Source organism: Pelophylax lessonae (assembly GCF_965119305.1).
Source record: "Pelophylax lessonae genome assembly, chromosome: 13".
Classification (NCBI taxonomy): Eukaryota; Metazoa; Chordata; class Amphibia; order Anura; family Ranidae; genus Pelophylax; species Pelophylax lessonae.
In genome coordinates this window covers 22,399,934-22,424,195 of record NC_138780.1, presented here as the reverse complement: position 1 = coordinate 22,424,195, position 24,262 = coordinate 22,399,934, and the positions used below count along the sequence as shown (strand labels likewise).

The 24,262-nt window shown below is 43.2% G+C and overlaps 1 protein-coding gene across 1 annotated transcript in view; it reads left to right on the top strand.

Annotated features, from left to right (window-relative positions):
- SV2A (synaptic vesicle glycoprotein 2A) overlaps nt 1–24,262 on the top strand; it is a 113,501-nt gene that overhangs the window by 13,471 nt on the left and 75,768 nt on the right. Inside the window, exon 2 of the mRNA XM_082242559.1 lies at nt 23,552–23,732. Coding sequence (XP_082098685.1) covers nt 23,552–23,732 — 181 coding nt within the window. The remainder of the gene's footprint in view (nt 1–23,551; nt 23,733–24,262) is intronic.

Here is a 24,262-nt window from a genome sequence, read left to right as displayed (position 1 = left end):
CATCCTCCTCCTGTTCTCCTCCCCTACCTGTCCTGCTCCTACTCCTGTCCTCCTCCTCCTCCTTCCCCTGTCCTCCTCCTCCTGACCTCCTCCTCTTCCTGTCCTCCTCCTCCTGTCCTCCTCCTCCTGTTCCCATCCTCCTCCTCGTGTCCTCCTCCTCCTCCTCCTGTCCTCCTCCTCTTCCTGTCCTTCCCCTCCTCCTTCTCCTCCTCCTGTCCTCCTCCTTCTCCTGTCCTTCTCCTCTTCTTGTCCTCCTCCTCTTCCCCTCCTCTTCCTGTCCTCCTCCTCCTCCTGTCCTCTTCCTGTCCTTCCCCTCCTCCTTCTCCTCCTCCTGTCCTCCTCCACCATTCTTGGAAGTAATTTTTTTGTTTTCTGAGAGCAGGTACCTTTTTCTACCAAGTACCCGCTCCCACTTCCACATTTCTCGTCTAGGTGAGAATTACAGAAACATGGCCTGCCTGCAACTGTGATAGCCGGTGTAACGTGAGAATTACCTACCCCGTGAGAAAAACCTACCCTCGTCACTTCCGGCCAGGAACAACTGAGCAGCGCAGCAATGCGCATGCTCACAGCCCCGGATACCTAATGGGACAACAGAGGAGCTGACTAGTGCGCATGCGCACTAGTATGGAAATATGTCGGTGTACCGTGAAGAAAATCTACCCACGCCGCGGTTACAGAAAACAGCTACATTATGAGTCATCTCCGCTCCTGTCCCTGTCACTTCCCTGATCTGGGCTAGTAAATATAAAAGCGGCTCCATGATTTATGTTTTCATACACCCGCCGCCGCTTTTATATTTACTAGCCGAGATCAGGGAAGTGACAGGGACAGGAGCGGAGATGACTCGTATTGCAGGCCAGCTGTTTTAATGTAACCGCCGCATTAAACACACTGCCGTGCACCCGGAAGTGACGAGGGTAGGTTTTTCTCACGGGTAGGTAATTCTCACGGAACACCGGCTCCCCACTGCATATGTGCTAGATCATGCTGCAATTTCAGACTAGTCCAGCAGAATGTAGAGTCCCAGGATTCTGCGGGGGCAAGTCTGAAATCTAGCCTGAAAGTCTGAAATGAGGGGTGTACTCACTTTTTTGAGATACTGTATATATATATATATATATATATATAGTCCAAATCTTACAAGGCTACTAAAACCTGATTTTAATGAGTAAATATGGGGATTTAGTAACACCATATGGCCATATCATGCTTAAGCACACAACTACGTCAAATTACCCCATTATCAGTGGGTCCTACACTATCCATAAAATGAAGGATAAATCCCGCTTCTCTTAACATGTTAGGTATCTATTTACTCGGCGTAACCTCATCTTTCACAAAAATTTGGCTAACTTACCTTTTTTTTTTCTTTTTTTCTTAACTCATAAAAGTGTTTTTTTCCCCAAAAAAAAAAATGCCTTTAAAAAAATTGCTGCGCAAATACCGTGTGACATACAAAATTTCAATGATCTCCATTTTATTCTGTAGGGTCTCTGCTAATATATATATATATATATATATAAGTATATATATTTATATGTGTATATATGTATATATATTTATATGTGTATATAATTATATATATATGTGTGTGTGTGTATGTACAGTATATATATATATATATATATATATGTGTGTATATATATGTGTATATATATATATATATATATATATACTGTACATCAGTGTTAATTTTGGCAGCAAATTTCAATTTAGTTTTAGTCTTAGTCTTAGGACTAAAATGGCATTTTAGTTTTAGTCCCATTTTAGTCTTCTGCAAGTGTTTTAGTTTTAGTCGTATTTAGTCGACTAAAACTCCAGTATATTTTAGTCGACTAAAACGCCCTACATTTTAGTCGACTAAAACTCATTTTAGTCATCTATAATCGAATGGGTGTAGTTCAATTGTAATTTGTAATGCATTATTTAAGCATTTCTCTACAATTTCCAAACTCATTATATACTACTGCTGGTCCTGGAGTGAAAAATCTAATATGTTATTATTTATGCTTTGAGCATGCACCAGTGTTAATTTTTGGCAGCAAATTTCGATTTAGTTTTAGTTATAGTCTTTTGACTAAAATGCCATTTTAGTTTTAGTCGTATTTTAGTCTTAAGACTAAAATGCCATTTTAGTTTTAGTCGTATTTTAGTCATCTGAATTGTGTTAGTCGACGAAAACGTTTTAGTCGGTTTTAGTCGACAAAATTAACACTGCTGTACATACACACACACACACACATATGTATATAAATATATACACATATAAATATATATACATATATACACATATAAATATATATACTTAGATATATATATATATATATTATTTGGGGGTTCTGAGTAATTTTCTAGCAAAAAAATGATGATTTTTACATGTAGGAGAGAGATGACGGAATTCTCCCAGTATGGAAGCGGTAAATAAATTTCAGTTACAGTGTTCAATACTTTTTCCTGTGTCATTCAATTTTTTTACACATAAAGTCATTTCTGAAATTATTTGTTTTGGTGTCTTTGTATGTATGGATTGCATGGGTTGTTCCCGACACGTGGTGAACATTTCATACCAATGGCACCTTTACAAATAGATTTGTCTAGAAAAAAATGGTGACGTGTTCAATACTTATTTTACCCTCTGTATGAAAAAAGTGGAGTTCCCCTTGGAGGAAAGCACAGGATAGGTTTTTCCACTCCCGATAAAACGCACGCCTATCATCCGAACGGGTGACCCCCGAGAACCTGAGCCCCCCCCCCCGCCAGCTCTATTTGTTCTTCTGAATTATAAATGAGCTTTTATAAATAGACTAACATTAAGAATGAGCCTCTCCTGGCAGTTTGAGTTCATTCCCGGAGCCTCTTCCCAGCCGCCACCGTAGAAATAAAAAGGGAATGAAAAAAGGGACATTTTAGCTTGGAGTGCGTCCAACAGCTTGGAATGATTGTGCAGGCTGCAGGCAAGAAGCAATCCGTCCGCACGCCCACACATAAATCCAAGTGACTAACGACTGAGCGGAGCCATTGCAAATCGTTCCGACGTGCAGCAGGGCAAGCGTGCTGATTTAAATGACCGCTGCCATAAAACTAGGTCACTCTCTATAGGATGCTTCAGCACAATGCCGCCCGCTCACAAGCGCAGTCCCATCCAGTCACTCGCTGCTCACATGATCCAGCAGGGTTTTCCCTCTAGATAATGCCAGCCATACACATATAGATACCATCCTCCAATCAAATCAGCCTATCAATAGGTCAATGCTGCAATAATTCATCCAAATGTGACCTTGCTAAATATAATTTAAGGGGTGGTGGCATCTCATAAAATTAGAATATTATCAAAAAATCTATTTCGGTAATTCAATTCAAAAAGTGAAACTCATATTTTTATATAAATGCGCTACATACAGAGTGATATATTTCAAGCATTTCTTTCTTTAAATTTTGATAATTAGGGCTTACAGCTAGTGACAACCCAAAATTTAGGATCTCAGAAAATTAGAATATTACATAAGGCCAAAAAAAAAAGGATTTTTAATACAGAAATGTTGGCTTACTGAAAAGTCTGTCCATGTACAGTATAGAATGCACTCAATACTTGGTCGGGGCTCCTCTTGCATGAATTAATGCATCAAAGCAGCGTGGCATGGAGGCGATCAGCCTGTGGCACTGCTGAGGTGTTATGGAAGCCCAGGTTGTTTTGATAGCGGCCTTCAGATCATCTGCATTGTTGGCTCTGGTGTCTCTCATCTTCCTCTTGACGATATCCCACAGATTCTCTATGGGGTTTAGGTCATTGGTGGCCAATCAAGCACAGTGATACCATGATCATGTGACCAGGTATTGGTAGTTTTGGCAGTGTGGGCGGTGCCAAGTCCTGCTGGAAAATGAAATCAGCATCTCCATAAAGCTGGTCAGCAGAGGGAAGCATGCTGACTTTGGACTTGATAAAACACAGTGGACCAACACCAGCAGATGACATGGCTCCCCAAATCATCACTGACTGTGGTGTTATGGAGGCCCAGGTTGCTTTGATAGCAGCCTTCAGCTCATCTGCATTGTTGGGTCTGTGTCTCTCATCTTCCTCTTGACAATACCCCACAGATTCTCTATGGGGTTTAGGTCAGGCGAGTTTGCTGGCCAATCAAGCACAGTAATACCATGATCATTAAGCCAGGTATTGGTACTTTTGGCAGTGTGGGCGGTGCCAAGTCCTGCTGGAAAATGAAATCAGCATCTCCATAAAGCTGGTCAGCAGAGGGAAGCATGAAGTTCTTTAGAATTTCCTGGTAGAGGGTGACCAAAAATGTGCTCCTGGCCCTGGGAGGCCGAAAATGGTCCTAAGCAGCAGGGTCAGGTTAGAGATGGGGAACTTCAGAAAAACTGCACTAATCCCCCTCCCTTGTGTGGGCCCCCCTCCCAGCACAGGCTCTAATGTTATCTCTGCTCAGGAGTTTATTTGTAACTTTGTTTCTCTCTCTCTGTCTCTGATCACTGAGCTCCAACTGCCCAGCCTGTATATTTTTCAAAAACAGTGCCATGATGCCCCATACTTATTGAGATGCCTGTTTTTTACGCTCGCTTGTGAGTAATATTCTTTTAAATTGCTATTAAATTGACTTTATTGCTACACTTAGATCGGCGCTTGGTCTTCTCTCTCTCTTTTGTCTTGGATCCATACAGGGTTACTTCACCCTACAAAGCCTGCAGCCATCAAAGTGTTAGCAATTCCTCTGGACTCTGCCATCTGCTTTTTGCCCATATCCAGATTATCGCAGCAGCTCTTGCCGTCCGATTGCGCCAATCTCCCCCCTTTTTCCTGTATATTTTTCTTATCTCATCTTCATTTTTATTTAACATAGTTTTTATTTTTTAGATTTAGCAGGAATTATGCGAGTTATGTTATATTTGTGTCTGCTAATAGTGATTTTGTTGTAATTTTTGTTGTAATTTTAGCTAAATATATCTTTAATATTTTCTCGGTGGGGCCCTGCCAGGTAGTCTGTACGGGGTCCCGCGATTTCTAACAGCAGCCCTGACTACACCAGATGTTTTACCTGCCAAGGATTTGTATTTATCCATCCAGTCCTGCGATTTACACAGCAATGGTATTGCCCAAATATGCCCATGTGGCCTTATTTGGGCAATGATGTAAAGCTCCTTTCCATGTCTATTTGTTTAGATGGCTGGAAATTCCTGAATTCCCACTTACATGAAAGGGCGGGGTGATGTCAGTGGTTGGCAAGGACACAGCAGCTGCCAGCACTGTCTGTCTGTCTGTCTGTCTGTCTGTCTGTCTGTCTGTCTGTCTGTCTTTCTGTCTGTCTGTCTGTCTGCCTGTCTGTCTGTCTATTTGTCTTTCTTTCATCTCTCTATTATCTTTCTTTCTTTACAAAAATTACCAGGAAGATTTTCTGTATGGGCTTTTTGGAGTGCAATGGCTTTCTTTCTTCTATCTACTATCTCTTTCTATCTATTCTCTCTTTTTTTCTTTCTTTCTTTTCTTCTCTTTCTTTCTTTGTTTCTTTCCTTTAGCTATATCTATCCTTCTTCCATATCTCTATTACCTTTTTTCTTTCTTTCTTTTTTCTTTCTTTCTTTGCCATCTATATCTATCTTTCTTTCATCTTTCTATTATCTTTCTTTCTTTCGACTAGGGGGGCTAAAAGAATCATCTCTTTTTTCTTTTTTTTTTTTACATATTCACCAGGAAGATTCGTCGTATGTGCTTTTTGGAATGCAATGGCTTTCTTTCTTTTTTTTTTTCATCTCTCTATTATCTCTTTCTTTTATCTCTCTATTATCTCTTTCTTTTATCTCTCTATTATCTCTTTCTTTTATCTCTCTATTATCTCTTTCTTTCTTTCTTTCTTTCTTTCTTTCTTTCTTTCTTTCTTTCTTTCTTTCTTTCTTTCTTTCTTTCTTTCTTTCTTTCTTTTTTTCTTTCTTTCTTTCTCTTTATTATCTCTTTCTTTTTTTTTCTTTCGTCTCTTTATTATCTCTTTCTTACTTTCTTTCATCTCTCTATTATCTCTTTCTTACTTTCTTTCATCTCTCTATTATCTCTTTCTTTTTTTCTTTCTTTCTTTCTGGGGGACTGCAAGAGTTATATAGGGCAATTGTTTTTTTTACAAATTTACTAGGAAGATTCACCATATGGGCTTTTTGGAGTGCAACGGCTGTTAGAGGAGTTCCGCCTTAAAGGGAAGAACCTTGCAGACGCCAATGCAAGCTTTGCTAAGGCTCATTATCCCAATAAATTACCGGATTCCGGTAGACAGGCTGTTAGATTGATGGGCTGTGATACGTGTGTGCTGTCAGAGCCAGTTTTAGATTTCCGCTTGGGAACCTCAGCAGCTCATTTCAGAATTGGAGTGGAGTGTTCCTCCAAATAAAACATGCTGTGCAATTAATAATATTATCACATTAACACTGTGGCCGACATGATGGCAAATCACAGTTTGTAGGTACTGTTGCATAGGAGAAAGGTTGAGTTTTACATTACCTCCTTGTATATGAAATGTCAAGGCAAGAGCCCTCACACTAAACTACAGGCGCCCACTCCTCTTGAGCTTCTTTGCATGGTATCTGGTCACGTGAGGGAGAAAGCAGCAGTGGTTTCTTGTGCAGCAGGGTCAGGTTAGAGATGGGGAACTTCAGAAAAACTGCACTAATCCTCCTCCCTTGTGTGGGCCCCCCTCCCAGCACAGGCTCTAATGTTATCTCTGCTCAGGAGTTTATTTGTAACTTTGTTTCTCTCTCTCTGTCTCTGATCACTGAGCTCCAACTGCCCAGCCTGTATATTTTTCTTAGACAAAAGAGAGAGAGAAGACCAAGCGCCGATCTAAGTGTAGCAATAAAGTCAATTTAATAGCAATTTAAAAGAATATTACTCACAAGCGAGCGTAAAAAACAGGCATCTCAATAAGTATGGGGCATCTGGGCACTGTTCGTCCAGGGTGTCATTCAAAAACAGTGCCCAGATGCCCCATACTTATTGAGATGCCTGTTTTTTACGCTCGCTTGTGAGTAATATTCTTTTAAATTGCTATTAAATTGACTTTATTGCTACACTTAGATCGGCGCTTGGTCTTCTCTCTCTCTTTTGTCTTGGATCCATACAGGGTTACTTTACCCTACAAAGCCTGCAGCCATCAAAGTGTTAGCAATTCCTCTGGACTCTGCCATCTGCTTTTTGCCCATATCCAGATTATCGCAGCAGCTCTTGCCGTCCGATTGCGCCAATCTCCCCCCTTTTTCCTGTATATTTTTCTTATCTCATCTTCATTTTTATTTAACATAGTTTTTATTTTTTAGATTTAGCAGGAATTATGCGAGTTATGTTATATTTGTGTCTGCTAATAGTGATTTTGTTGTAATTTTTGTTGTAATTTTAGCTAAATATATCTTTAATATTTTCTCGGTGGGGCCCTGCCAGGTAGTCTGTACGGGGTCCCGCGATTTCTAACAGCAGCCCTGACTACACCAGATGTTTTACCTGCCAAGGATTTGTATTTATCCATCCAGTCCTGCGATTTACACAGCAATGGTATTGCCCAAATATGCCCATGTGGCCTTATTTGGGCAATGATGTAAAGCTCCTTTCCATGTCTATTTGTTTAGATGGCTGGAAATTCCTGAATTCCCACTTACATGAAAGGGCGGGGTGATGTCAGTGGTTGGCAAGGACACAGCAGCTGCCAGCACCCACTGCTTCCTTATTAACCATTGACAGCATGGCCCAAATATGGCAGAGTGGCCATATTTAGGCAATGATGTCACCTGCCCCATTCCCTTCCATTTTGCTTACGTGGTCAGGGATTCCCAGCCATGTAAATTAATCACTTGCCGACCGCTCACTGAGCTGGTACTGCGGCAAAGTGGCTCGCTATCGTCCAGCGACGTAGACCTACGTCGCTGGATCCCGCCCCCCTCTCAGCGGGAGTCGGGCCAGGGGAGGAGAGGCGGTGATCACCGCCGCTCTTCCCCGACCGTCGGGGATCGAGTGAGGAAATCTGCCCGCTTGTGTAAACAAAGCGGGCGGATCTCCTATGTGACAGGCAGGGACAGATTGCAGGACTCAGCATAGCTGAACCTGCGATCTGTGTCTGTGTCACACAACCCCCTCCCCTCACACACGTCAGTAAGCATGAGGCATACATTTAACCCATTGATCACCAATAAAGTTAACCCCTTCTCTGCCAGTGTCATTATTACAGTAACAGTGCATATTTATAGCACTGATTTCTGTAGTAATGTCAATGGTAACCCCAAAATTGTCAAAAATGTCAGTTAGGGGTCCGATCTGTCCGCCGCAATGTCGCAGTCCCGCAAAAAAAAAAAAATCGCAGATCGCCGCCATTACTAGTAAAAAGAAATAAACAATAAAAATGACAAATCTTTCCCTTAGTTAGTAAACGCGATAACTTTTGCGCAAACCAATCAAAATTCGCTTATTGTGATTTTTTTTACCAAAAATATGTAGCAGAAAACAAATTGGTCTAAAATGTTAAAAAATTTTGATTTGTACATTTTTTATGGGAATGTTATATATCAGAATGTAAAAAATATTGTTTTTTTTTTTTTCAAAATTGTCGCTCTTTTTTTAAAAAATTAAAAATCGCACAGGTGATCAAATACCACCAAAAGAAAGCTCTGTTTGTGGGGAAAAAAAGACATAAATTTAATTTGGGTACAGCGTTGCACGACTGCGCAATTGTCCGTTAAATTAATGCAGTGCCGAATCGCAAAATATAGCCTGGTCAGGAATGGGGTAAAATCTTCCGGTCTTAAAGCGGTTAAAAATACGCTCATTGAGGATTTTTTGTCAAAGACATGTAGCTAAATACATTTTGGCCTAAATATATGACAAAAATTTAATATATTGGATATTTTTTAACTGTCAAAGTAGAGAATGTCAATTTTTTCGCAAAATTTTCGCTCTTTTTTTATTAATATCGCAAACAATGAAAAGCGCAGAGGTGATCAAATACCACCAAAAGAAAGCTCTGTTTGTGGGAAAAAAAGGACGTACATTTAGTTTGGGTACGGCGTTGCAGGACCGCGCAATTGTCAGTTAAAGTCACGCAGTGCCAAGTTGCAAAAAGTGGCCTGGACGTAAAGCAGGAAAATCCTCCGGTGGTAAAGTGGTTAATAAGCTGGGATTTTACATTTGAAAAAAAAAATGAATGAGCTGGGTGACATCAGCTGCTTCCTTAGCAACCATAGACAGCTAGAAGCCATCACATTCTTCCACCCTGAATGCCCTAAACATTTGTCATTTGGAAAAATGTCCAAACAGTCAGGGTTCAGTCCGAACACCAAGCTTATCCTTACTGCCTATCAGACTGAGGACATCTAGTGGCAGATACAAGTACTGCAGGGGAAATCTCTGTATTGAAGGTGAATATTGCAGCAAAAGCTGGCTAGCCCTTTTGTGGTCTACCTCTAAGCCAGGGGTCTTCAAACTATGGCCCTCCAGTTGTTCAGGAACTACAATTCCCATCATGCCTAGTCATGTCTGTGAATGTCAGAGTTGTACAATGCCTCATGGGATGTGTAGTCCTGCAACAGCTGGAGGGCCGTAGTTTGAGGATCCTTGCTCTAAGCCAATGACATGAGTTCTTCCTTAAGTCTTAGTAGGTTTGACATAGAGTGGTCCCTAATAAGATGTTTCAAAGTCAACTGTTGACTTAACTTTGCATAATGACTTAATCGATCTTTGCCTTTGGACAATAGACATTTAGAAAATGACACTGTATTTTATTAGTGTAGCAGTGTTTACAGCACTGACGGCATGCAAAATTGCAGTGACCCCCTAGCAAGCCTATCAGATCTCAGTTAGTTAAGCGGGTGATTCATTCTGATTGGTTGCTACAGGTTACTGCATTGTGCACACTGTTCTTTTGCATTTCAGAATAAGCCTAATTGCCTGCTGATATGTCCTACCAAAAACATCCTACCTTACTTCCCTCCCTCCTCTATGCAGTGGCTTGTCATTGTCATAGCTCCGCTTCAAAATGCGGCACGGCTGAGAGTTCACACCGCCCGCAGCCGTTCAGAATAAATTGTACGCTCTGCATGTCACTGCTGCTGACTCAGAGTGCCCGGGTACCTCTGGCACAGCGGAGGCACACTTAACCCATTCAGTGATTGGAATTCCGACAAGTTTCTTTGAAGATATTTTTATATACAGTACACAGGCTTTACTTAAAGATCAAGTCCATTTGTTTAGCACAATCAGTAAAGAGAAGGAATAGCAGGGAGTAAAGTTCATATCCCAAATATATTTACTTGGTCCTATACACTATGTGGCCAAATGTTGGTGAACACCTGAGTATCACACCTCTATGAGCTTGTTGGACATTCCACTCCAATAACATGGCCTCCAATCTTCTGGGAAGGCTTTCTACAAGATTTTGGAGGGTGTCTAGGGAAATGTGTGCCTGTCAGTGGCGGCTGGTGCTCCATGGGCCAAGGGGGGCGGCGGACGGACCGCACCATACACCCCCCTCCCCCCAGACCACACCAGGCTGCACACCCCCGGACCACGACAGGACAGGACCCACAGGACAGGACAGAACCCCCAGGACAGGACAGGACCCCCAGGACAGGACAGAACCCCCAGGACAGGACAGGACCCCCAGGACAGGACAGAACCCCCAGGACAGGATAGGACCCCCAGGACAGGACAGGGTCACTCACCCTGGCTGGACATCAGCGGCGGTGACAGTGACGGCGGCTTCTGCGTCTCCTCCCTCCTCCTCCTCCTCCATGCCCAATGGCATGGCTTATCCTTTCAGCCAATTGGGAAACGGGACTCAGAGCCCGCTTTCTGATTGGCCAGGAGGAGGATCCGTGTGACAATAGTGAATTTTCATTCGCTATTGTCACACAACTGCACTGCTCTGCGCCCCGAGCCCATCCTTATTTTAGCCTGTGAGAGCCTCTGGCTTTAATCAAATGGCTAAAAGAAAAAATCCCCATTGAACTCCATGTGTTTGGCACCCCGCATGTAGATTAGGGGGCCGGACGCATAGATGGGGGGGCGGCGCCCCCGCGCCCCGTATACACCAGCCGCCACTGGTGCCTGTTCAGCCAAAGGAGCATTTGTGAAGGCAGCTACTGATCTTGGATGAGAAGAGCTACCTGACCATCCAGTTCAATCCAGAGGTATTCAGTAGGGTTGAATTCAGAGCTCTGTGCAGTCCACTTAAGTTCCTCCACACCAAACTCATCAAACCATGTCTTTATGGTGCTGGCTTTGTATGGTCATGCTTAAACAGAAAAAGGCCTTCACAAAAACATTACCTTAAGGTTAGAAAAGTACAGTTGTCTTAAATGTCTTTGTATACTGGAGCATTATCAGTACTAAGGATGAGCTTAGGTTTGGTCTGAATTCATGTTTAGCCAAACCCAGAAGGAAGCTGTCATTGCCAGCTCAATCAGCTAGGTTGGGACGTTCTCCACCCCACAGCTGCGTGTACTCAAAGGGTAGAAGGTAGCTTGGAATATCCTTGTCCTGATATTACCACAATACATAAAGAACATTTACCCAATATGGCCACATGACTACATAGCCATATTAGATAAAGAACACTGAACCAATGTGGCCACATGTCAACGTAGCCATATTAGATAAAGAACATTGACCCAATATGGCCACATGACTACATAGCCATATTAGATAAAGAACACTGAACCAATGTGGCCACCTGTCAACCTAGCCATATTAGATAAAGAACATTGACCCAATATGGCCACATGAATACATAGCCATATTAGATAAAGAACAGTGACCCAATATGGCCACATGACTACATATCCATATTAGATAAAGAACACTGAACCAATGGGGCCACATGTCAACGTAGCCATATTAGATAAAGAACATTGACCCAATATGGCCACATGACTACATATCCATATTCGATAAAGAACACTGAACCAATGGGGCCACATGTTAACGTAGCCATATTAGATAAAGAACATTGACCCAATATGGCCACATGACTACATAGCCATATTAGATAAAGAACACTGAACCAATGGGGCCACATGTTAACGTAGCCATATTAGATAAAGAACATTGACCCAATATGGCCACATGACTACATAGCCATATTAGATAAAGAACACTGAACCAATGTGGCCACATGTCAACGTAGCCATATTAGATAAAGAACATTGACCCAATATGGCCACATGACTACATAGCCATATTAGATAAAGAACAGTGACCCAATATGGCCACATGACTACATATCCATATTAGATAAAGAACACTGAACCAATGGGGCCACATGTCAACGTAGTCATATTAGATAAAGAACATTGACCCAATATGGCCACATGACTACATATCCATATTCGATAAAGAACACTGAACCAATGGGGCCACATGTCAACGTAGCCATATTAGATAAAGAACATTGACCCAATATGGCCACATGACTACATAGCCATATTAGATAAAGAACACTGAACCAATGGGGCCACATGTTAACGTAGCCATATTAGATAAAGAACATTGACCCAATAAGGCCACATGACTACATAGCCATATTAGATAAAGAACACTGAACCAATGGGGCCACATGTTAACGTAGCCATATTAGATAAAGAACATTGACCCAATATGGCCACATGACTACATAGCCATATTAGATAAAGAACACTGAACCAATGTGACCACATGTCCACGTAGCCATATTAGATAAAGAACACTGACCCAATATGGTCACATGACTACATAGCCATATTAGATAAAGAACACTGAACCAATGGGGCCACATGTCCACGTAGCCATATTAGATAAAGAACACTGACCCAATATGGTCACATGACTACATAGCCATATTAGATAAAGAACACTGAACCAATGGGGCCACATGTCAATGTAGCCATATTAGATAAAGAACATTGACCCAATATGGCCACATGACCACATACCGTAAGTGAGGTCCCCCCCCCCCCCCAGAAAAAGATAAAAGACGATAATTATATAAAAGAAGAATTTTCTTGCCTTAAGTACTATGGCAGGGATGATCAGCTTCTACAAACTGCCTAATCTAATAATACTGCTGTAGGAGCACCAGCATTGGCCTGTTAAATGGATAACAAGGAGGGCTTAGTGCTGAGAGAGGTGGGGCTTTGTGTCATCATCATCATCTTAGCCTAGGCTAAAGTCACCGACTGGAGCTCAAGGATCGCTTTTTAATGATAAAGGTTTTTTTTTTAACTACTTTTTTTTTTTTTTACGCACATGTTAAAATCAGCATTTTTTTTCTAGAAAACAATTTAAAACCTCCAAACATATTTTTTTTTCCTAAAAGCAAAGTCCCTGGAGAATTAAATGGTGGCTGTTGCAATTTTTAATGCCAAATTTTCAGGAACAAAAGACTGCACTACATTTAATTTTAATACATGCAAACACAATATCATACCCATTTTTTAAAATAAAATATAAAATTCCTTTGAATTGATAATGGTTTAAAATCCTTTACAGGCTATTAGTGTGGAGGTAATCGTGAACGATGGGGCAGTTTTTATTGGCATGTATTCATAGGGGGCTTTTACATTTGTTTGTATTTTTTTTACATTTATTTTATTAATTTGTTTACTCTTTTTTTAATTTGTGTTTTTCATTTAACTTTCTTGCTATTCACAAGGGGGCTAACAAACCTTCATATGATAGCATTTGGCAGGTGACAAATACGATTTATAGAAACACCAAGACCCCCAATGGTTCCCCCTGCCCTCCAAAGCAGCTAATCAAGCACAGATTGTGCTAGATGGCCATATTGTATTACTCTCTCAAAGGGCTGAGAGCTAAACAATACAGTGCAGCAATATACTGTAGGGTGTGGGGGTAGAGGGGGGTCACCCCCCTCTTGATGTGCCCCAGGCAGATGCCTCATCAGCTTCACCATTGGTCTGGACCTGCTGGTAGATGTAGAGTTAATCACATCGCTGCTCTTACAGATATTTATCCATGCAAGTTGCCTGCAGAGATGTATACCCCCCTCCCCTCCTTTTCCCATCCTGAATACATATTGATATATAGAGCTAAACAATACAGTGCAGCAATATACTGTAGGGTGTGGGGGTAGAGGGGGGTCACCCCCCTCTTGATGTGCCCCAGGCAGATGCCTCATCAGCTTCACCATTGGTCTGGACCTGCTGGTAGATGTAGAGTTAATCACATCGCTGCTCTTACAGATATTTATCCATGCAAGTTGCCTGCAGAGATGTATACCCCCCTCCCCTCCTTTTCCCATCCTGAATACATATTGATGTGATATTCTCCAGTGAATGGCAGGTCTGGAAGTCAATATTTGATGTTAACTAATATTTACTTTGTTTATTTGCTTTAGATTTTATTTTCAGGATGTGAGTGTGAATAAAACACGGCGGGTATAAGATACAACAAATCCGGGGCCAATCTCTACAAAGTCAGTTCTTAACTTCTCAAACTCAGCTGTTTACTTCTTTTACTCCATAGAGATTATCATAGGTAGACAGACAGAGCTAAATAGATAGATAGATAGATAGATAGATAGATAGATAGATAGATAGATAGATAGATAGATAGATAGATAGATAGATAGATAGATAGATAGATAGATAGATAGATTTAGAAAATATGGCTGGGCATACATTATACAATATTCTTATTCAATTTCCTTTAGATTTACCTTCATCTATGTAGTGCAAAGGCCTGCCTGACTGCATACAAATAGAAAGTGTTCAGGTCTGACCTCATAGTCTATGGTTTTGGTAAATCTAAAGGAAAATCGTGCAAGAAAATTATATAATGTATGGCCTCATGTCTTCTCCAAAACCTGCATTGAGAGGGATGATTGTATAGCAATGGGTGCCACAGGTACTTGCACCAATCTGCTAGCAGTGCACCACCTGTTGATTTCACCACCAGGCAAATTTTGCTACCCAGGTTGCTGAACCGTAAAAAAAAAAAAAAAAAGCGGTCCTAGCCATCCACATGCTCAGCTTGGCCAAATTGCTAGCACTACAACTGCTGCTTTTTCATCTGGTAGACTCTGCTCCCTTTTTGTGAATTGGCGGAATGTACTGTACGACAGTGGCAGGTTCCAAAAAGAAATTGCTTTTCACTTAAGGCCATTCCAGCTCTGTACCATCATGTGGAAGGCAATGTTTTGGCCTTATTGGACAGAGCGGTCAGCAGAAAAGGTTTACAATAATGCTGACTCATGGTTCAGCAGGCATGGTCAGGGACGTTACATTTCCTTCACGGCACACTGGGTAATTCTGCTGGCAGCTGGGAAGGATACAGGCCAGGGTTCAATGCTGGAGCTTGTTCTGCCACCATGCCTCCAAAAAGCTGGTGGTGATTCTGTCGTGTCTGCTCAACCGCCTCATCTTCTTCTTCCTCTATGGCCTCTTCTGCTGAATTGTCCACTGAACCAGCAGTTCTCCCTAAGCGCTCAAGGGGCTATGCAAGCAGTCAGGCTAAAAGATGCCACGCAGTGCTTAAGTTGGTCTGTCTAGGGGACAGGAGCCACACAGGGGCAGAGATTCTGTGAACTCTGCAGGGGCAGGCTCAGAGGTGACTCACTCCACGGTAGCTTGAGCCAGAATTGGTTGTATGCGACAATGGCACCAACCTTCTCTGCACCCTCCGTCAGGGACACTTGACCCATGTTCCATGGCACATGTCCTGAATTTGGTGGGGTCACACCGGTGATGTCACCCGACAACCCCGCCCCTCGCGACGTCACTTACCCAGCATGCACCGGTTCATGATGTCACGAGGGGCAGGGCCACTCGGTGATGTCACCGGCATTGCTCCGCCCATTCCCTAGATAAGAACTGTCAAACCGCGAATTGGCAGTCCACGGAAAGTGTTCTCCGAGAGGGGATCTTTTTTTTTTTGATTGACGATAGATTTACATTGGGGGGGGGGGACACTATTTTTTTATTTTTGAATTAAGGACTTGTCAAAAACTCTCTTTTTTTTTTGTACGATTTTTTGGTGAATGGGTAGGGGTACAATGCACCCGATACCCATTCACAAGGGGAGGCAGGATCTGGGGGCCCCCCTTGATAAAGAGGGCTTCCAGATTCCGATCAGCCCCCCACCTGCAGACCCTGACAACCACAGCCCAGGGTTTTCAGGAAGAGGCCCTTGTCCCCATCAACATGGGGACAGGGTGCTCTGGGGTTGGAGGGGGGCAGAGCCCCTTCTGCCCTAGAGCACCCCCCTCATGTTGAGGGCATGTGGCCTAGTATGGTTCAGGGGCGGGGGCGCTCACTCCCCCCCCCCTTTTTTTTTTTTAGGGCAATAACTTGCATATAAGCTTTTATAATGAGGACTTTTCATATTTCATTTTTGTGTCCCATAGACTTTAATAGAGTTTGTATGTTCGCTAGAACTTTTTCCCTGTTCGAGATGTTCTGGTGCGAACCGAACGGGGGGTTGTTCGGCCCATCACTAATAGATAGATAGATGATAATCTTTGGACACTGTGGCTGTACTAAAGTCAATCTACAAATCAGTGTGGCTGTCAGCACTAGCTACTACAGTGAGGTTCGCCAAAAATACTCTGGAGGAGGGTTAGGACCCCTCTATCCCCCCCATTATCTATGCCCCTTTTTGTACACTCTGCCTAATTAACAATACTAGAGGACAGACAGACAGACAGACAGACAGACAGACAGACAGACAGACAGACAGACAGATAGATAGATAGATAGATAGATAGATAGATAGATAGATAGATAGATAGATAGATAGATAGATAGATAGATAGATAGATAGATGATAATGTACTCCTGCAGCTGACATTAGAAGGTTGCGCAGATAATCTTCTCTGATGGAATAGTAGTGCGGAGTTCCAATTAAGCGATGGTCTATTTGTAGATAATGGAGAGCCCCTCCCCCATAGACAGCAGTTATATAAAAGAAGATTCTTCCTGCGCTATGATTGCTGTGACGGTGATTATCGGTAACCACATTCACCCGCTGCTCCTTTCATTCTCTCACCCTGAAGACTTCACCACGGCGGGAGATGGAAGCGCTCTGCGCCAGTTTTTGTTCTGGAAGTTTTCAGTAATTCGGAGTCCCCCCGCCTTCATCTCTCCCCCCCCCCCCCCCCGGGTCCCTCACCTTCCTGCGTTATATTAAAGCTTTCTTCCTGGTGCTCCAGCGAACATTGCCAGAGCCGCGGTGACTGCGACCGAGATTGATAAAAACACAAACCAGAGACCCCACAGAGAACACCTCGCTTTCCTTCCACGTGTGTCCATGGTATAGAGAGGAATGATTATTTCCGAGGAGCGCGCACTGCATGTCGGGTTATTCGTTTATTGTAAAGCTGAACTCCGAGAACATAAACTTTCATTTAAATCTATTCTTCAATAGCCACAAAGGATAACAATCCACTTTGTGAGCACTAAATGCCTTTACAAACCCAGATATCACCTTGTAAAGTAGCGGTGACATCATCGCTGTGCTGTTCATAGTCTGTGCAGAGAGCAGAGCTGTGGGAGGGGCTGAGTCCTTAGGAAATGGCCATCATAGAGCGCGCCGCAGCGAACAGATCATGGGAGGACGTCATATGATGCCCTCATGGAACTGGCCGGCCACGCTGTAGCCGTCATTCGGCTATAGCACGTGGGGGGGGTCCAAGTGTTTAGGAAGTTCCAAAGTCTCACACTGGATTACTGCACAGATTATATGTTTTTTTACTGCACAGATCCATTAGGGAGATTTACCCTCTCTATAAGTCCTGTTTACAGGAATAGAGGGGAAATCCTCCAGTGGGGACACTATTTCTGGTGACAACCAGGGATTCTCTCACTTTAGAGGGGGTTCCTCTCCCTTCCTGTTTTGAATATGGGACAGAAAGTGAAGGGAAATTTCCACAATGATATACAGATGGCAAAAAGCAAACTTTATAGGGGTTATAACCCTCCCTTACTTGATCCAAAATAAATGAACGTTTTGCCTTTAGTTACTCTTGAAGAAATACTACAGACGAAACTTTTTTTTTTCATTTTAACACCAGCCAGTTTTTTCTTTTTTTGCCATCTGTGTCCCGTTGGGGAGATTTCCCTTCACTTCCTGCCCCATAGCCAAAACAGGAAGTGAGAGGAAATCCCTGAAAAGTAAGGGAATTCCTAGGGAACCCCCAGGCAACCAGAACCAGTGTCCCCATTGGAAGATTTCCCCTCGATTACTTTTCTGGGGACAACCCAAAATGTTTGATTTTCTTTTTATTTCTCTTTTGTTGATAATGGTAAACAGGACTTATAGAGAGCGTGAATCTCCCTAAAGGGGACATAGACAGCAATCAAAACCTGAAAGGGGTTCTAATCCCTCTCCATTCAAAGATTTTCCTATAGTTCTACTTTAACCACTTTCCAACTGTTGATCGGCTACATTGCGGCTCTCCAGTTCTGAGAGGAAGTCCCTGGACTTCCTACCACCTGCGCGCCCCCTGGGGGGGGCGCATCGGGTGCGCATCGAGCGGACATCGGGCGCGCTCTGTGACCGCTGTGTGCCTTGGACACAGCGGATCACAGATCAGGGTAAAGGGCCAATCACAGCAGCCCTTTACCATGTGATTAGCTGTGTCCAATCACAGCTGTCACAATGTAAACAGACTTGCCGGTTATCGGCTCTCCTTTCCACACACAGAGACAACATGTGAGGAAAGGAGAGCTGATCAGTGAGGGGCACAGTGAGTACAGCATTTACACTGATAATCAGGGCACTGTTTATCAGTCCCATCCGTGCCCACCAGTGTTGTCTATCAGTGCCTCCTCATCAGTGCCCATCAGTGCAGCCTTATCAGTGCCAATCAGTGCTGCCTCATTAGTGGCCATCAGTGCAGCCTCATCAGTGCACATAAGTGTAGCCTCATCCGTCCCCATCAGTGCAGCCTCATCAGTGCCCACCAGTCAAGCCTTTTCTGTCCCCATCAGTGCAGCTTTATCAGTGCACATCAGTGCAGCCTCATCAGAGTATATCAGTTCCCATCAGTGCAGCCTCTTCAGTGCACACCAGTGCAGCCTATCGATGCCCATCAGTGCAGCCTCATCAGAGCCTACCAGTGCCCATTAGTGCAGCCTCATCAGTGCCCATCAGTGCAGCCTCATCTGTCCCCATCAGTGCAGCCTATTAGTGCCCATTAGTGCAGCCTCATCAGTCTTCATCAATGCAACTTCATCAGTGCAGTCTATCAGTGCCCATCAGTGCAGCCTCATCAGTGCACAACAGCATCAAACTAAAGCTCTTTCTATCTAAAAAAAAAATGATAGAAATATAACTTGCAAAGTGTTGCATGACCGCGCAATTGTCATTCAAAATGCGACAGCGCTGAAAGGTGAAAATTGTCCTGGGCAGGAAGGGGGTGAAATCGGCCGGTATTGAGGTGGTTAAAGTAATCTAAGCAGAAGATCCATGACAGGTCAGGTTCTGTGGAGTGGAAATTGTCAGAGAGGGATTCCCATCCTAGGATACTGACCCAGCGGGGTGGAGTATCTGTTACAGCAGAGGAGTCAGGATCAATAGCCGGCAATAATGTAGCTCCCATCGTGACATACAAAGGCCGGAGATCCGGCAGGAGGAAGCGCTGTGTGCGAAGAATGAAGATGCAGTTTGCCATCTACAAACCTTTCTGGCCTCCTGTGGCGCGGAGGTGAGAGAACAACTTGATAACATCATTTACAGCTTCCAGACCTGCCACGCTCACAGGCGTCACACCTACGGGTTTCGTCGCCGCTTCTTACTGCTATGGGATTTGAAGATCACTGGCAACATTTGTCGCTAAATAAGAGAAATCCTAGACAGACTTAAAGGTGAACTCCGGGCCTTCCCTTTAGTCTTGCACAGTTGTACCGACTCCTCTCCTGGACTGAAATGGCTTACTCTGATTTCACTGCACACTGTGAGCTTCTCACATCGTGCATTAGAAGCTGCGGCAAGTCAGAGCCTGAAAAAGAGAACAGAAAACAAGAGGAAACCTTTCCAGAGTGAGGGAAATCTCCTCTAAGGGCTTGTTCATATGTGCACCATCCTTTGCTGCCCCTGTGAAAAGCAATCCCTGGTGGATCGCTTTTTATAGGCATTTGACATCGCGTGAGGTTGCAGCATTCACTTGGTTGGGTAGCGTCTGGCTATGGTCCCGCCCACCGAATGCAACATGCCACTTCTTTTTCGTATGAAGCAAAGCATCAGAGCCATAGCATGTGTACTGCCCCCCCAGCAATAGTGACCCCGCCATGCATCCCAGGCTCCACTTGCTCATCTGCAGGCCCAGAACCGGCATAGTGGGGACTTTTTGCCCCCTATGTGATGAAAAAAAAAAGTTTAAGTGAAAAAAATTGTAAAAAATGTAAGTTACACCCAAGCACAAAAAGAAAATCCCCCCCCCAAATTTTATTGAGGCCCCCCCACATATTATACACACATACAAACGTAAACATACACTTCGGGGGCGCCTACGCATAAAAACGTTGATTACGATACACATTACATATCGCCGGTTATAGCACCAGACCTCCTTGGTAACACTAAACGAATGACCTATAGGGGGCTTTTAACCACTTTACCACCGGAGGATTTTCCTGCTTTACATCCAGGCCACTTTTTGCAACTTGGCACTGCGCAACTTTAACTGACAATTACGCGGCCATGCAACGCCGTACCCAAACGAAATTTACATTCTTTTTTTCCCACAAATAGAGCTTTCTTTTGGTGGTATTTGATCACCTCTGCGCTTTTCATTTTTTGCGATATTAATAAAAAAAGAGCAAACATTTTGCGAAAAAATTTACATTTCTACTTTGACAGTTAAAAAAATATCCAATATATTCAATTTTTGTCATATATTTAGGCCAAAATGTATTTAGCTACATGCCTTTGACAAAAAAATCCTCAATGAGCGTATTTTTAACCGCTTTAAGACCGGAAGATTTTACCCCATTCCTGACCAGGCTATATTTTGCGATTCGGCACTGCGTTACTTTAACGGACAATTGCGCGGACGTGCGACGCTGTACCTAAATTAAATTTATGTCCCTTTTTTCCCCACAAATAGAGCTTTCTGTTGGTGGTATTTGATCACCTGTGCGATTTTTAATTTTTGAAAAAAAGAGCGACACTTTTGAAAAAAAAAACCAATATTTTTTACATTCTGCTATATGAAATTCCCAAAAAAAAAATTTAAAAATCAAAATTTTTTAACATTTTAGGCCAATTTGTTTTCTGCTACATATTTTTGGTTAAAAAAAAAATCACAATAAGCGTATTTTGATTGGTTTGGGCAAAAGTTATTGCGTTTACTAACTACGGGAAAGATTTATGTCATTTTTATTGTTTGTTTTTTTACTAGTAATGGCGGCAATCTGCGATTTTTTTTTGCGGGACTGCGACATTGCGGCGGACAGATCGGACCCCTAACTGACATTTTTGACACTTTTGGGGGTACCAGTAACATTACTACAGTAATCAGTGCTAAAAATATGCACTGTTACTGTAATAATGACACTGGCAGGGAAGGGGTTAACTTTATTGGTGATCAAGGGGTTAAATGTATGTCTCATGCTTACTGACGTGTGGAGGGGGAGGGGATTGTGTGACACAGACACAGATCGCAGGTTCAGCTATGTTGAATCCTGTAATCTGTGACTGTCTGTCACTTAGGAGATCCGCCCACTTTGTTTACACAAGCGGGCGGATTTCCACACTCGATCCCCGACGATCGGGGAAGAGCGGCGGTGATCACTGCCTCTCCTCCCCTGGCCCGACTCCCGCTGTGTCTGAATATAGAGAGGGGGCGTTGTCCAGCGATGTAGGTCTACGTCGCTGGACGATAACGAGCCACTTTGCCGCAGTACCCTCAACGTGAGCGGTCGGCAAGTGGTTAAATTGTTGCCTATGGAAAATACAGGGTACTGAAGTTTCCCCTATTTCATGGGCTATGTAAAATTAAGGTTTGGCATATTGGGTATTAATTTATTTGGTGCAACCTCATCTTTTTTTATTTTACCAAAAATGGGTCATTTATTGCTTTTGTGTGCCCTAAAATTACCTTTAATTTATTTTTTTACTTATACTTTTACCTTTGCAGTAATTTCGTGTGACATCAAAAATTGGAATTGCCACTATTTTATTCTCTAGGGCAGTAATGGCAAGCCTTGGCACCCCAGATGGTTTGGAACTACATTTCCCATGATGCTCACCTACACTGCAGAGTGTATGAGTATCATAGGAAATGTAGTTCCAAAACATCTGGGTTGCAAAGGTTAGTCATTACTGGCCTAGGGTGTCTGCTTTCAGAAAAGATATGATGTTTGGGGGGTATTATGTAATCTTCAGGCCTACAATGTTTTTTTTTAATAATTGTTACCTCCACCTATAATTTTAAAAACTAAATGTACACTATGTTACCAAAAGTATTGGGACGCCTGCCTTTACACACACATGAACTTTAATAGAATCCCAGTCTTAGTCCGTAGGGTTCAATATTGAGTTGGCTCACTCTTTGCAGCTATAACAGCTTCAACTCTTCTGGGAAGGCTGTCCACAAGGTTTAGGAGTGTGACTGTAGGAATTGTTTGACCATTCTTCCAGAAGCGTATTTGTGAGGTCAGGAATTGATGTGGACTAGAAGGCCTGGCCAGTCTCCGCTCTAATTCATCCCAAAATTGTTCTATCGGGTTGAGGTCAGGACTCTGTGCAGGCCAGTCAAGTTCCTCCACCCCAAACTCACACTGGTCCAAATCATTTGGTGTAGGGGGGATTATGGTGTGGGGTTGTTTTTCAGGGGTTGGGCATTGCCCCTTAGTTCCAGTGAAGGGAACCCTTAAGGCGTCAGCATACCAAGACATTTTGGACAATTTCATGCTCCCAACTTGGTGGGAACAGTTTGGGGATGGCCCCTTCCTGTCCCAACATGACTGCGCACCAGTGCGCAAAGCAAGGTCCATAAAGACATGGATGAGCGAATTTGGGGTGTAGGAACTTGACTGGCCTGAGTCCTGACCTCAACCCGATAGAACACCTTTGGGATGAATTAGAGTGGAGACTGCGAGCCAGGCCTTCTTGTCCAAAATCAGTGCCGGACCTCACAAATGCCTGTCTGGAAGAATGGTCAAACATTCCCATAGACACACTCCTAAACCTTGTGGACAGCCTTCCCAGAAGAGTTGAAGCTCTTATAGCTGAAAAGGGTGGGCCAACTCAATATTGAACCCTACGGACTAAGACTGGGATGCCATTAAAGTTCATGTGCATGTAAAGGCAGGCGTCCCAATACTTTTGACAATATAGTGTATATATAGAAGTTTTAATCATGTGCACAAAAAATTGCAACGGCTCTGGCAGCGAAAGGGCAAAATTGAATCGCACACGGATCATAAATGGAATGAAAATGGAAGTGTGTGGCCACCATACCAATCTCAGAGTTGGGCGGTGTAAAGTATTTTTAGATCCAATGGCCAAATGTTACCTAATCAATAGAATCTACTGTATGGAATAGTCCTCTAAGTCCTGATTGTTGTTTTACTGCAGGTCTCATCGTGTATCTTGGCATGATGGTGGGCGCCTTCTTGTGGGGAGGACTGGCAGACCGTATGGGCAGAAGACAGTGTCTCCTCATGTCCCTCTCTGTCAACAGCGTATTCGCCTTCTTCTCCTCCTTTGTTCAAGGCTATGGGACCTTCCTATTCTGTCGGCTTCTGTCTGGAGTAGGGTGAGTAGTCAATCGGGGACACAATATATGTATGGCTGGGAACTTTGAAAACACCAAGAGACTGAGATTGAGGAGGAAGGAGTGGGGGGGGGGGGGGGGGGGCAGTGAACTATTATAATATAGAATAGCAAATTGTCTTGAGGGCAAGGTCAATGTATTGAAGTTTTTAGGAGGCGTTTGGCTTGATAGTGGCAAGGATTTTCACTAAACGTTGTTATCGACCGTTACAATACAAGGGCAATGCCAATAAGGATTCATGCACGCTAGAAAGCTAAAAACTGCATTAGAAACGCTGGACAAAAAAATGCTACTGTTTTAGCATTTTTGCCAGCGTTTTGCAATGATTAACCTAGTGTGTAAGCTACAAATAATAGCTGCAGCGTTAAGGAGCGGGGCCGCCGGCATCCTAAACAACCAGTAAATAGCTGGTTGTCAGGGAGCGAGCCAGCCGGCCAGGAAATGGATGAATCATCAGCTGTCAGCGGGAATCCCGCTGACAGCTGAAAGTAAAAAAAACGATTGCCGGCAAT